The 14,573-nt window shown below is 38.1% G+C and overlaps 1 protein-coding gene across 1 annotated transcript in view; it reads right to left on the bottom strand.

Moving 5' to 3' along the window:
• The window catches only part of PAPPA2 (pappalysin 2), a 162,657-nt gene that overhangs the window by 132,727 nt on the left and 15,357 nt on the right, over window positions 1–14,573 (bottom strand). Inside the window, exon 2 of the mRNA XM_015818519.1 lies at window positions 12,344–13,403. Coding sequence (XP_015674005.1) covers window positions 12,344–13,403 — 1,060 coding nt within the window. The remainder of the gene's footprint in view (window positions 1–12,343; window positions 13,404–14,573) is intronic.

Raw genomic sequence — 14,573 nt, 5'->3', positions numbered from 1 at the left:
TTCATGCCCGTTGCTGGTTGGCTAACTAGCAACGGGGTCTTACCAGCCAATGGAATTGTGTGATTACAAGCCAGGGGAATCCCATAAAAGAGGGCTCCCCTGGCCCAGATGCCAGTCCGGATTTACTTTATGCCTTGCCAATAAACCGAGAGCTGACTGTCACTCGACTCGTGTCTTACTGCCTGCGCGATCTAACAAGGTCCAAATGCAGACATGATTCCTCCAGTAACTTCATATATTATAGATGTTAAATAAAAGGGAAGATAGGAACTGCAGGACCTCTTTCCCTACTATAATATTTAGGGGATCATGTTCTCTCAATATTTCCTTGTAGGACTGCCCAGAGTGAATATCAGAATCATCATAACATGATGCAATATCATTGACTCCGTTGAGTGCTCTAAAAGAATACAGATTACTGCATACTGGCCATCATTGATTAAAAAACAAATAATCTGCAAGATAACCTCAAGGAGCTCAAACGACTAATTGTCTACAAGTGCATTCAAAAAGAAAGCCAGTTGCCTCTTTTTATCCTTCCACTTCCATGTAAGTAGATGGATTCCACTCTAAAAGTCACGCAAGCCATCTGCTCTCAAACTCCATTGTCTGAAACAGTTAGATAGATAGATGATAGATAGATAGATAGATAGATAGATAGATAGATAGATAGATATAGATATAGGTAGGTAGGTAGGTAGGTAGATAGGTAGGTAGATAGATAGATAGATAGATAGATAGATAGATAGATAGATAGATAGATAGATAGATAGATAGATAGATAGATAGATAGATAGATAGATAATATTAATTTTCTAGCTTTACAATCATAAGTACTTAATAAACAATGTGTTGTCTGGGTCCATTAGTAATTTAGTGGTACATATTAACTTCTTCAGTCTAGGCCCAATATTACACTATCCAATGCTTCCTCTCTTCTTCCGGTAGTACACATTTTGCCACACTAGGCAAATACAATTCTTATTGTTGTTAATCCATATACAATTGAATATCAACATCTTTGTTACATTTTCCTAATAATATCAATAATGTCGATTTAAAATATCTTTTCTAACCAAAATATATCTTAATTGCATTTGCACTTAATATCCATTTGTTCAATTAATATCCTGTTTTTCCCGCTTTTTAAAAAATTTTGATTTTTCATCAGTGTTCAAAATGTCTCTATTGCTTATAATTTCTCATAATAAGTTATATTTGGGTAACCAAAAGTTTCCCTTATTCAAAACCTCTTAGCATTTTCATATTTCCCTTCTCAAACCAAAATTCTAGTTACAAATCCTTTCTCTTTATAATAATACTTCTATTTCTAACAATTATCTATTCTCAGCCATGTTCAAACATCTGATTAATAGTATTACATCCCATCTAATGGGTCAAAACTTCTATTTTCTTCAGTCTTACTCTAGCTTTCTTCCTTTGCCAGCTAACTTTCCAAGTCAATGCATTTGAATCATCAAGTAATTCTTCCTCTATTTTTGTGTATATTGACAAAGACAATTTGATTAAAGTATTTTTGGAAGGACGCTTAGCCCATTGATATGCCAAACTTCTGGTTTGACGCTGCGGCGTGATGGGCGCAGTAAGATGGCACTCCATCTTCCGCATTCGATTTAGCCCCACTGGGGACCATAAAAAGGGTCAAAAATCACTCCGAATAGGCGACGGAAAAGGAGGGGACTCTCATTGATCGCGGGAGGGTGGCGGCCCTTCCATTTGATCCAAGGAAACCCTCCACACCAGCAGGGGAAAGACTGGCTACATTCGTGTGGCCAGTCAGAAGCTGCTGACAACCGAAGGAAATAAGCATTAACCAGCAACTTTTGAGCAACGTGGATGGAACTGGGTGAGATCCTATCCTCTCTTTATGATTTTAAGACTTTTTCCTGGGGAAAAACCGCCCAAAGCAAAGAATCCTCCACAATGAGAGAGGGAAGGGAAATTTCCACCCCATTCCCTCAGGAAAAGAAAAGCGGTGAATTAATTGCTTGGAGGAAAATAGAGAAAATTACAAGATTAATTTGGAATCAATACACATATATAACTTTGAAATTTGGGGACTAAAAGTGCTTCTGAGATTTTTTCTTTTTTAAAAAAAGAGACTTTAAAAGCTGGTAATATAAGTTTGGATGTAAAAAGCTGGAACACAGTGTCAACGACATCTAATGGCGAACTACAGCACTACAATTTATTATGCCTAAAGGAAACCTGGCTGGAAGTCCAAACTCAGATAAGACTCTTGTTGTTGTCAGAAACTTTCACTTTTGAAGACTGCAGCTGGGAAAAGGGGGAAAAAGGCCTCTTGGGCTGCTTATTTGTATGGCAGAGACAATAAACTCTTTTGAAACTGGTCTGCCTGGATTATGAATATAAATACTAACTGACTTTTAGAGCTGTGTCATGGAGCTATTTCCCTATAGAAGAAACATGCATTATTGATTGAGATGATGGAATACTTTGGATTATAAACCTTTGATTGATGAACAATTTTTAATTGCTCTTCTCTCTCTGGACAGAAAGCATGTGTTTTTCATTGGACAGAAATATTTGAAAAATTTGAACTTTACTTATATTTGCTGAGGGGAGACTTAAGGATGGATTGATAGGCTGGCTGGGTAATTTGGAGTTCAAATGACAATTGATTGAAACTTTTAAAATCCCTAAATAGATTGGACTATAAAGACTACATACAAAAACAAAATGCATGTTCCATACTTAGCTTCAAATAGTAAAAAAACATCCCTAACACCTGTCCCCAGAGTCCCCAGCTTGATATATAAAAATGTTGATGAATTTCAGAAAGAAATTCTTTCTATGTTAAAATCAATACAAGAGACAATTGCCCTAGCTCATGATGAAACTAAAAACAACACAAAGGAGATAAAAGAACAATTTTTAAATCTAAATTTACAAACTCAGAAAATGACTACAAAGAAGGAACTAGCAACCCAGAAAATAAAAGGAAAATCAGAGGAAGCAGATCCAAAGATGGAGGACCTAAAGAAAGGAACTAACAGAGACTCAGACAAATGAAGAATTAGAACACATAGCAATAATATCAGAAATGGAAAAGATATCTTACCTGTCAAGATCTCAGAACACACTTGAGGATAAGAAAGAAGAGCTGATTGAATGGAAGATAGAGCTGTTAGAGGAATTGGGGGAAATTGGAGAAGGAGTGAAACAGTTACATATATTATGGAACTAAAAGGATCTATTGTAGAATAAGGGGAACTTCAAAGCCATGATATAAGGGAAGAGTTTGTTAGTCCATGTCTCAACCATACTACTTCTACTGTTGTTGTCCAGATCTGAGAAAATAACTTTCAAAGTCACCTGGAATCCAACCAAACTCCTCAGTCTCCAAAGTTAGATCAGATTCATATGTAGTGGCATAACTAATCAAAGGGAGCACACTGCATCTATTCCCAGCAAGGATATCTTTTATGCCACTATAGTATAGGTCAGCCATGACCAAAACCAGGGCCCTTGCTTGGAAGAGTTAACGGCAAAAGGAAACCAGGCCTCCAAAAAAACATGATGGCTGGACATCATCAAACTGACACCAGCCACAGCATAGAAAAACACAAATAAGTAGTGCAAGATTGAAAGATGTGGATAGAGCAGGTCCATAGAATTGCCAAGAATCAGATACAATTGAATGGAAAACATCATCATCAATAAGAGTTGCTCAAGGTCACATACTGGAGCAAAAATAATAACAATAATTAGGGAACAAAGCCATTGGCCAAGTCAAAGGGCCTAAGCTACAAGAAGTGATCAGAAGAAATTAACTTGGAAAACAAGCAAGGCCTCCATTCAGAAAACCTGTAAGCACCAAGTATCCTGAAGCAGAAAGTCTAAAATTTTTGCCAATATACAAGTATCTTTAACAAGTAACAGCATTTCTTAACCTAGGCATCTTTGTGATTTGTGAATTTCAACTCCCAGAATTCTTAGCAATGGCCACATTGTCTAGGGAATACTGAGATATGAATTCCATATATCATAAAGCTGCCAGATTGAGAAATACTGTATTAATCCTCCTTCCTTCCTTCCTTCCTTCCTTCCTTCCTTCCTTCCTTCGTCCCTCCCTCCCTCCCTCCCTCCCTCCTTCCCTCCCTCCCTCCCTCCCTCTTTGATGAAATTCCTTTTACTCTAATCAATTAAAAAATAATAACAATAAACCTTAAGGTTTTTACCTCTCGTGCAGTAAAGATATAAGTCATTGCTTTAGCCGTTGGTATTGGAATGGTAAGAATTCCTAAGTCAAGGTATCAAGGTAATACTAACAAGAGCAATGCAAGATACAACTAGGCATGAACAAAGAGCCAGAATGCTTGAACTCCTCTGCAACACAACAGAAATGAGTATCAGAACCCATTTCTTTGGTGGGGGGGGGGCTTTTCCTTCTCTGTTCCCTTTTCCTTGCTATGGGTTTTGCCAAACTCCTGGCGGAGGCTTTTGGGGGATTGTATGTGTATTGGCCTTTCGCTTAACTGCTACAATGTATCCTCTCTGCTTCCTCTATCTCAGGGGTGTCAAACTGCCGGCCCACGGGCTGGTTTCATCGTACCGAAGTCGCGCCAACTCCATTGCCAGCAATGCAAAAAGAGTCACGATACGTCGCGACATGTCATGTGGCTCCATCTGCTTGCTCTTTGAACTATTCTCCCCTTGATGCCAACCTGGGGTGAGAAAGAAATGTGCCTCCAGACATCTGGCTTATCTCTCGCTGCGGAAGGGAGGTGCGAAGACCCAACAACGTTTTCACAACCTTGGGAACAGTCTTACCAGCCTTGTTCCCACGGTGGACTTAACACCTGGGGATTGGCCCGTTTGAACTGACTGGATGAACTGTTGAGGTGGGGTTCGCTTTTTGATCCTTTAAGCTATTGATTTGAGTGGGTAACCCTCAGATCCTGCCTTCTATGCCTGCTGTCAACTTCTCCTAATAAAAGTTCCTTTTGGGATGAAACTGTTCCAAGAGTTCTGCTTTCTTGGAAAGAGGTTTTGAAGCAGGTCCTTACTCTCTCATTGTGAGATTGGATGGTCCCCAAACGTTTACAACTTTATCGCTAGAAAGAAGCTAGTTATTTTTCTTCTCTGAGATGGGTGACAGAGCCTTGAAAGGAGAATTCAGATGAGGAATGTAAAGAACTGGGGTGGGTGAGTGAACAATACAGACATGACTTACTTTAGGTCTATCACGTCTGAAATAATTCATACCATGTTTCTGTGAGCAAGCTAGCTGTGAAAGAAGTTTGTTTTCCCTACATTTCCATTCACATTATAATTTACAAACTTTTCTGTTCTTTGATCATTGCTGTCTCAGTACCTTATTTGCCTTTTCACATGGCCAATCCTTTGATCACTTTATAAGCAACAGATGAACTAAATATTAATCAAATGCTTGGATTTCAAACTAACTTTATTATTAAGTATGACTTAATTTCTATCCATCCGCCAATAAAATTAAACAGATAACAGCTTCCAGGCCATCCTCTTATTGTTGTTTTTGTGTGCTCTTCAAATATAGGAATATTCAGGCCAGTATATGGCATCATCATGGGCATGAATCAGAGGCTGGCTTGGTGCAGAAGAACCATCTGGATGTTGGCAGTACAGAGATCAGGAAAGTATCATCGGAAATAAGCCAACAGCCTGTAAATCAGGGCATACAAACAAGTATAAAAGAGGAAAGAATGCAAACAAGGGCAGTGAAATTTGGGAAGCATTACAAAAGCAATGTATTAATAGCTGCTCACTTTTGGAGGTCCCTCAAGATCTGGTTATGCCAGCAGGCCTGGGAACCTGGTCTAGGGATAGGTGAACTAGTAAGGTGGCTCCACTATTTTTAACATCCCTTCATATGATGCTATTTATTCATTTATTCATAAATACATACATAAATATATTCTTTTTTCATATTTGCCTTTGGATAAATTAAGAAAAGGACCTATGACCATAACCATAATTTCCCAAAGATCTCCAGTTTTCTTCATGCCTTTGGATAATTTTCAAAAGACAGATTTTCCAATGATTTCAGAAAGTCTGCATATAGGGGAGGACAACAACCAACTTCCCCCTGCTTTCTTGTTGCTCCTTTAAAACAGCAATCTGACGAACTCTCTAGCTCAGTGTCACACCACAACCATAATCATTTGGTACCCACACAGACGTGGGGAGTGTGTTATATGGAAGTGTTAAGTCCCAAAGCTAGTTGAGATTCTAAAGATACCTTTCCTCTCTCAAGAAAACAATTACACTGGCTATCAAGCAGCAATTTATAATGCACAGACACCAATTAACTTACTTGATAGAGATATTTTGAGCGCTGTTTGTGACTTTGAATTGTTGCTTTTCAAGTGCCTGAAAGTCTTCCTTTTTCACATATTGACATATTGAATCAACAGTTAAGATACATATCTGGTGGGCTAATAAGGCCTAGAAAGAGCTATGCTTGGATTAAGGAGACATAAATTCAACTGTTGGAAACAGCCAAGCTCAGAGAGCACCAAAGATCCCTCATTCAACTATCTACATAATCAGAAAGTGCAATGACTTATATTCATTCACTAGTCGCCTTGTGAAATTCTCCTAAACTGTAGGTATTTTTATTTTAAAATACAATGAGGACAACATCCACAAATACTGCCCTGGTTTTACATGAATGATATAAATTGTGCATAAGAGAAAATTCTCAATTTGCAACATATAACAGAATACTATTTTCCTCAGGGACAAATCTAGCTCTTTCTGCTCTATTACTCTGTCTCCTTGAGGTTTGTTTTGACTTTTTGTTTTGTTTTTGTTTTTTACGTTAGCTGCTAGACAGAATCAATCACATAAGCAGTAATCCCTTGCAAATGGAACTTAATAGATTTTTGAAAAAGCAAAATATTGACCGACTTGAGCTTAATGGCTCAGGAGCCGCATGAGTCTGGTGTGCAGATTCGCCAGCAGACAGTTTAAAAGTGCACACAAATCGAAAAGGGTAGTAAAATTCCTTTTAAGTGGCAGGCCCCGAAAAACACCGCAAGAATTTCCAGCATTAGAGGCCTTGCTATTTACATTATAACCTTACAAACTTGTCTGAGTGAGATCCTGAATGGATAACTGGCAGAGAGTCAGCTTTCACCACAGCTAAATAGAATGACATCACCAGAAAGCCAAGTAATCTTCAGATGCCCTGCAAAGTTTAGAAATTTAGATAAAGAAAAGTAGGCATGAGACATCTATTGGCTGAAGTCATCCTACTTTCAGATAAAGAGCACGCACAGGGGCTATGCACAAAATGAAAAATAGGTGTTGTTTCAAGTTTAGGAAAAAAAAAAACCTCCCAACTCAATAGATTCATTGGAATAGTCTGAGTTTGCATGTCCAAATGGGACAAAACTTGGAACATCTCACATATTCTGTATGGAATAAAAATTAATTTTTCTCAAATGTTCCAGCCATAGGAAAAGATGAAAACCTAGAGCAAGCCAGGCTTTCTCATTTTTCAAACCAAGGCCATAAAAGTAAATAAGGTGGTAGTTCATAATATCTACAATCCCCACCCAGTATTATTTTTTGTAATAACATTGAAAACAAATACTGCCCCCACTCCAACAAGCAGCTTTTTCTGTAGCCTTCCAAGGAGAGGTAGTCCAGCATACAGCAACTATGTATATTGGTCCTAGGAGTAAATGCAACAAAAAAATAAAAAGCATTTTGAAAAAAAATAACAATTACAAGTTACAAGATGTTAATTATGGCACTAAGAACAGACAAACAATTTCTGTTCAATATGCTTCTGTTTTGTCTTCAGCTCAGAACAAAATTTATGCGACGTGAGTTTTTTCAAGCTCAAAAAACTCAAAATAACTGCTTGCAGGCTTCTGGTGGAGATGTAAGGATATGAAATTCCATGGAGAAATAGCTTATCTGCAACTGATTGTTCAAATGATTATCTGTGTATTTACACTGAAAGAATTTGTGTTTATGCATTCCACAAAGTTCTCTAGCTCAGAGATGTCAAACTGCCAGCCCGTGGGCCAGTTTCATCATACTGAAGCAGCGCCCACCCAATTGCCAGCAATGGAAAAAGAGTTGCGATATGTCACAACACGTCACTTGACGTGGTGAGTTTGACACCCATGCTCCAGCTGATCTGAACTGTCTCCACCTGTCTGTATCATCCCCTCAAGCTCAGTTGCTTCCTGCCACCTTATTTCATGATTACTGATTAAATATCTCTAGGCAAAAGAGTTTTGTCAATAGGTAAGTGTCCTTTGCTATCTCTGTGACTTTAGCTGACTGGAGAATGCCCAACTCACCTAGAGGGGACCTCATCATAGGGCTCCTATGATGTTAGAAGAAAGCACTATTTACTAAAGGGAATATCCACAGTGGACCTCATATACAGCTTGTAATGTTTCACAAATATAGATGAATTGGATCACAATTGCAATTTTCTTGTGCATCCAAGAATATTGCTGTATTATTTTGAAGTACAGGAACAGATTCCTTTTCCAATGAAACAATAACAAATAACAATAACCGTTTTTGTTCTTTACTCAGAAATAATCACAATTTAATAGAATATGTTTCTGAATAATTGAATATAGGAAGGAGCAGGCTTTTTTTAAGTTAAAATGCTATAGACAGAACAAGGTTCTTTTTGTAGAAGACTTTCAGAAGATTGCCAGGCTTCTTGCCAGACGGAGCAAATAATCTTGCCTCTTCAGACATTTCACTCATAGTCAGGAACTTGCTAAAAGCAGAAGCTCACAGACAAGACAGAAACTCTACATACATGGACAACAGTATGAAAACAGAAATCAAAGAGTGTTTGAAACTCACTGGCAAGTGTTATTTATCAGGCTCACTTTTATGCATGTGCTAAGGGCCCTGCACTGGCCGTCAGGAAGTGCCATGCAAAGTAATAGTTTCACCTAGAAAGCTCTATACCATCATGCCTAAGTATCTGCCAGCCCAGCCAGCTAGAATTGGCCTATCAAGAGAAGGTCTGGTAGCCCCAGCCTTCACCTTCTGCAGTCATCTTCTCTTAGGATCAAGGCTTGCCTTATCTATTGAAATATTCCAGAAATTGGTTAAGATGGAACTATTTGAAACAGCATTTAGTCCCTAGTATGCTATCACTATCACTTACTTTATTGTTATTGAATCAAACACATATCATTCTAATGTTTAAACTATATGCCTATCTTCCTGACTTTTTGAATCAAATTAAAGGGGCTTGCAAGATATCAGAATAAGCTCTCTTTCTGTTCCTCTTTCTATTAACACCACCAGCCCTCCCATCCAGGACTTTTAACCAGATGGGATATGATCATACTATCTTTGTTCCTTTCCTTTTCTTCATTTGTTTCCAGTTAAAAATTATTTTGAACAGCAGCATGGCAAAACTGGTATTTTGGAGACATAAGCTTCAGATTCCAACTTTGCCATGAGATAGTTGGGTCTTGGGCAAATCACTCTCTTGCATAGAAGAAACAATGAAGAATATAAAAGAAGTAACCTCCTTAACAGGAATATGGTTAGGATGAAATAAGGCAAATTACAATACATTTGAAAAGAAGAAAGGAATCAGAGATGGCCTTAAAGAAAGAATTTAATAATCATACAATCATTAGGTAAACACCAACTTTATTTTAAAAAGAAGGAAAGGAGAAAAGAAATTCAAAATTGCCCTGCCTTGATTCTAGTTGATAGAGAAAGAAAGAAACAATATCTGGATAGGCTTTCAGGATTCTGTTATTATAATCTGCAACAATAAAGCAGAGTTCCAGTAATCCTTGCCAAGTCTATTTCCTGAGTTGGCATATCTCAAAGAGCCTAACAGAAAATAAAATTGATTGATTGATGTATTTATAAAATATTCTCTTGCAAAATTCACCTTTCTTGTTCAGAACAGTTCTGCTTGATCAATAGCTCAGTGTATACAAGTATATATGAGATGATGATGATAAAATATCAACTTTCCCATTCCTGATCTCCCCAGTTGAATTAGGACTGCAATCCAGATTTCCCAGCCAAAACTATAACTGATGGCTGGGAATTATAGTCCAAACCCAAACGAAAAGTATCCATTTCTATCCTTCTCTTTTTTTTAAAAAAATCATTTACAAGCTAAAACTGACTTGTGGCGTTGATTCAAGCATTTTCTACTGGTTTCTGTCAATAAATTCTAATCAACTCTGCACTAAATAATGAACTCTGTGTTGAATATTTGTAGCAGAGCTAATATTTAAATTTAAATATGTTACAAATATATTGTACTTGAGTTTTGTGGCTTACAGTTCATTATGCCAATTTCATAAAATGTCCTGATCAGAGTTAAGCAACCTATAATCCATGGACCAAAAGCATTTCTGTAAAGTGTGACTGCTGGAGCATCTACTGGACTATTCCTAAATATTGGTAGTAGCATGGCATAAAGATTATTTCCAGTAATTATAAGTTTAATTTCTTTAGACTCCAGACTACTAGAAGTGCTCTATGTTGGTTTTGGGGATAGGAATGTTTGTCACTTTTATTGTGCACCTTGCTTCTGACCAACAATTTACCACCAAATACCTGTGACAGTCATATAACAATTTAGGGCAGCTGCAAAAAATCTTGCAACTAACTTTGATAATCCCTGACAAATAAACTAAGAGCAATTCAGGACCTAGTAGCCCCCATCTGTATTTGATGCACTTGTTGCTGTTTTCCCAAGAATAGCTCCTAGCTAATATTCTAGCTTTGCTACAGTTTCCAACTTCCTTCAGTAAAATGCTCATTTTCCAGGAGGAACTTTGCAGGACTCTGGAGGTTGAGAATTGTATTAAGAATTCAGAATCCAACATCTACAGCTCAAAGGCTATACAAATTAATGAAAAGAAAGGGAAAGCCAGTCAAACTACTGCTAAAAAATAATGAGTATTATATAGTGCCTCAATAAATGGTATGTGTACATAATAGAAGAGAAAGCCATCTTAGTAAATTAATTACAAAGCTTGTTAGTAAGGTAGCAGTAATAATGGGTTTGTGTTATTACGGTAAGTAACAGAAGAAAGGTATAGCTATATACAATACTATTAAGAAAATACTATTCACTTCAGATGTAATTATAATAAAAACAAAAAAAGAAAAAAGGCCTCAAAAATTATAAGCAGAACTCCCACTCCACCATCAAACCTATTGGTAAAAAGTCTTTCTCTTTATTTTTTTGTTAAAAAATAAAAAGCTATTATTTAAAATGCTGACAAACAACATTTATCAGCAATCCATTGCTGCAAAGCAGAGTAGATTTTATCTCCCAGTGCTGTAAGATAATTCTTCTAGCCAAACCCCATGTCCACAGACTCATTATGTTTAAAGAGTTGATTAATCCAACAGCGGTGTCCATAGAATAGATTACAACAGACAACTTTATAGTCATGGCATTACAAGTGCAATGTTCATGATGTACAAAGAGGGTGGACATCAACTGTTAAATTAAATCCTCTAGAGAGAATTAACTAGTTTTGTGTGAGAAGAAGAAATGATGGTCACATTAAACAATTGTATTGTTTCTCGGAAATTTTATAGCATTTCATTTAGATGTCTTTTGGAAAAAAGGTGTATTCAGAGCCCTGAAATTATTTTCTCAAAAGTAAGTCATATCCATTTATAAACATTAAGGATATTTCCTTGCAAGATTTTTCTGAAACAATATGATAGACCTAGGATCCTGTAAAAATCTAAGTTTTAATTCTGTTTTAATTAGAGATTATTCTTCCTTTATTTTTGCCATGTTGAACACAATTTATTAGAGAAAAATAAATTAATTTCAGAATCTGTTGCTGATTCTCAATTTAATGTATGGATGGCCAAGTTTTAGTATCAACTTGCCTACTGGTACCTTGCAGGAGACACATGTTCACTTTATGCCCAGCTGTCTAATATCTCTGCAATTTACCTTAAAGAAATCCCTACTTTACATAGTGCTTCCAGCTTCCACCCCAAAAAACAATAATTAGGATAGATTTTATACCACTACAATGACGGCTAGGTAATGCCACAAAGATACTGTAAATCACTATGGAGAAAGACTTTTCCAATGACAATAAAGCTGTTGAAAGCTTCAAGACAATATACAGTAGTGTGATTAATAATAACAGCAACACTATAAATTAATGTAGGATAAGCTTTGAGTTAGATATCTAGCAATACATCAATGAAAGAAAGAAAAAACAAATTTTAAAAACAGAAATTTACTCACAAAACTGTAATCTTTGAGAACCTAGAAGCCCCCAGAGACTAGCACAGTGCCTTGGCCACTTCTACTTACCTTTGTGGAGAGTCTGGATCAAAGCACGTTTTCCTTACATTAGTTACTTTGGGGTTACAACAGTCTCCATCATCAAAATTGTGGAGCATATTGTTGCACTCCATGTTGCAGACACCATCCCGACGCTCCCAGACATAGCAGCGCCCCAGCCAACGGCAGTCACCACCATCATAGCCTGTCAATGGGTGCTTGCACTCAGGATTGCAAAACTCATTGCCAATTTTTCCAGGTTCACAGTTCATTAGAATCACACGGTAGCGGAGCAATGAATTATATACTTTGTGAATTCTAAGTTGCCAGGTGATGTTATAGCTGCTAAAGGCCTCATTCAGGGCTTGATGCTGGTGGGCAATCTGTTCTTCACTCACAGTAGGATGGAGACCATCATCATCATAGATATTGACAACCCGATAGTGCACTACTTTCTCATTCCGTAGCGGCCAGTGGCTGTTGTAATGAGATATCAATTCCACATTATCACAGGCAGTCTGTCCACAGAATGGGGGTATAAGCGGAGATAGAACTTGAGGTTCTGGTCTATATATCATCTCTACTTGTGGGTAGACTCCATCCTTGAATGTTGCCCACTGCTGTTGCAAATGGCTGAACTTTGCACTGAGCAATAAAGAAGGTTTTCTTTCTTCAAACTTTCCCAGGAAGGCCCTCTGGAGTTTCTCTTGGGGCATAGCAATGTTCCAAAGACGCAGCAGGGCCAGGTAGCCTCGGAAGTTGTGTCCATCTGAGTTGCTGCCTCCCAGGATCAAAGTGCGGCAAGAGGCCATGAAAGGACTGTGAAGGTCACCAGATTGCTGGGAACTGCGAGCTACCCGCTTGCCATTGACATACAGAAACATCTCCTTCCCACTGTAAGTGGCCGCCACGTGAGTCCATGTATGGAGCCGGTAACGGTGGTATGCCAATATAGTGGCAGATTTCTTGATACGGTCTGTACGGAGTGAGAAGAAGAAACGGGCATTCTTTCTTCCAGGATTCTCCTCCGAACGGATGCCCAAAGTCCATCCCTTATCATTGCCAATGTGAGAGCAATTGTCAAATACACCTAAATGGAGAGGACAGAGAGAAAAAAAGGGAAAAGAATGCAATATAGGAATGCTAGTAAAAGTATTATATCTTCTCCCATCTTGAGCACAGAAGCAGTATACACCACATGGTATAGTTATAGCAAACTTACATATTTAAACTGATTGGAATCTGATTTCCCACCCACCCTCAAGACTCTTGGAAACTGAAAATGATTTGTCTAATGGCTTAGGTAAAAAAAAGGAGTAGACGCTATTTGCATATCACACTGCATCAAGTACTGTATTTAAATTGTTCAGCTTTGCAGCCAGCCTTATTCCTTTGCCAGTGGAGCTATCCAGAGAATTGGTGCTGACTGAGTAAGTAAAACCCCAGAGGAGCATTAGAGCAAATGGCTCATGCTGACAATTCCTGTGTCTCAGTCCCATCTGTCTTTCCTATCCTGTGGTATTCATTCTTCTTCTGGAAAACAAATACTTAATGCAATTGCTTGCTGCGACAGCTGGCTATACTGGGGAACATCACTCTTCATTCCGTAATTAGGCCACTATTATGTGGACATTAAGTACCTGCAAGTACTTTTGCATAATGTATTCCTATTTAGTGTTGTTAGTAGTATTCATTATTATATGCAAGGTAAACAAAAGGTGGCCAATATTAAATTACAGTGACACAGAGATGTTTCGAAGTATACATTCTTGGCAGCTAGAAAGATGTCATTTAAATTAAATAAAGTAAAATTTGGGACAGCTGGCATCGCATGGCGGCTTTTTTAGCCGCCCGTCCGGGAGCGTGTCAAAGCTTGAAGAGACAGCTGTCTGCCAGCTTTCTCTCGGCTAGGAACCTCGTCCCTCGGGCAAAGAGGGGGAGGTGAGTGAGTCCGGATAGGGTTAGAGCTTCCTTTCGCCCCGGTTTTGTCTTAATCCGGGGTGAAAGATGCTAGCTCGCCCGGAGTCTGGACAATCTCCGCGCCCCGAGACGCCTTCGCTCCTTGCTTGTGGAGCGAAGCCAGATGCAGCTCCCACCTCTGCGATCGAAGGTATTTGATTTAAAATTATAAGCAGACAGAACTGAACAGGAGGCTGGAATTTTAATGGATTTATTGGGACTTTAACTTTGAAAATTATCAACATCTTCTTTATTTACTGAGGATTTAAAGTGAGAGAAAATGGCTGCGGATCTGCCGTTT

Source organism: Protobothrops mucrosquamatus, unplaced genomic scaffold, assembly GCF_001527695.2.
Source record: "Protobothrops mucrosquamatus isolate PMUCROS unplaced genomic scaffold, P.Mucros_1.0 scaffold757, whole genome shotgun sequence".
Classification (NCBI taxonomy): domain Eukaryota; kingdom Metazoa; phylum Chordata; class Lepidosauria; order Squamata; family Viperidae; genus Protobothrops; species Protobothrops mucrosquamatus.
Note: the sequence above shows the minus strand (reverse complement) of the source record. Positions and strands in the feature narration are given on the sequence as shown.